The sequence below is a fragment of the Myotis davidii genome, unplaced genomic scaffold (assembly GCF_000327345.1).
Source record: "Myotis davidii unplaced genomic scaffold, ASM32734v1 scaffold104, whole genome shotgun sequence".
Lineage (NCBI taxonomy): Eukaryota > Metazoa > Chordata > Mammalia > Chiroptera > Vespertilionidae > Myotis > Myotis davidii.
Genome location: NW_006296625.1, coordinates 1,548,905 through 1,549,157, shown reverse-complemented (window position 1 = coordinate 1,549,157; position 253 = coordinate 1,548,905). Strand labels below are relative to the sequence as shown.

Here is a 253-nt window from a genome sequence, read left to right as displayed (position 1 = left end):
TCCATCTTCCCCCACGTAGGCCCCGGAGGATCTCGAATCCCATACATCGAGCAAGTGAGCAGAGCCATGCTCGAGCTGAAGGTTCTGGAATCCTCGAACCTCACCGAGGTCGTGGTTTACGGCAATTACTTGTACAAGCTCCGAACCAAGTGGATGCTCCAGTCCATGGCCGAGAGGCACCGCCTGAGGCAGGAGCGGGGTGAGAAGCCTTCGCCGGGTGCTGGGGGCGGGGAGGGGGAGGGTCAGCTTCACC

At 61.3% G+C, this 253-nt stretch overlaps 1 protein-coding gene across 1 annotated transcript in view; it reads left to right on the top strand.

Annotated features, from left to right (window-relative positions):
- DPPA5 (developmental pluripotency associated 5) overlaps positions 1–253 on the top strand; it is a 2,536-nt gene that overhangs the window by 314 nt on the left and 1,969 nt on the right. The window contains exon 2 of the mRNA XM_006772195.2: positions 20–199. Coding sequence (XP_006772258.1) covers positions 20–199 — 180 coding nt within the window. The remainder of the gene's footprint in view (positions 1–19; positions 200–253) is intronic.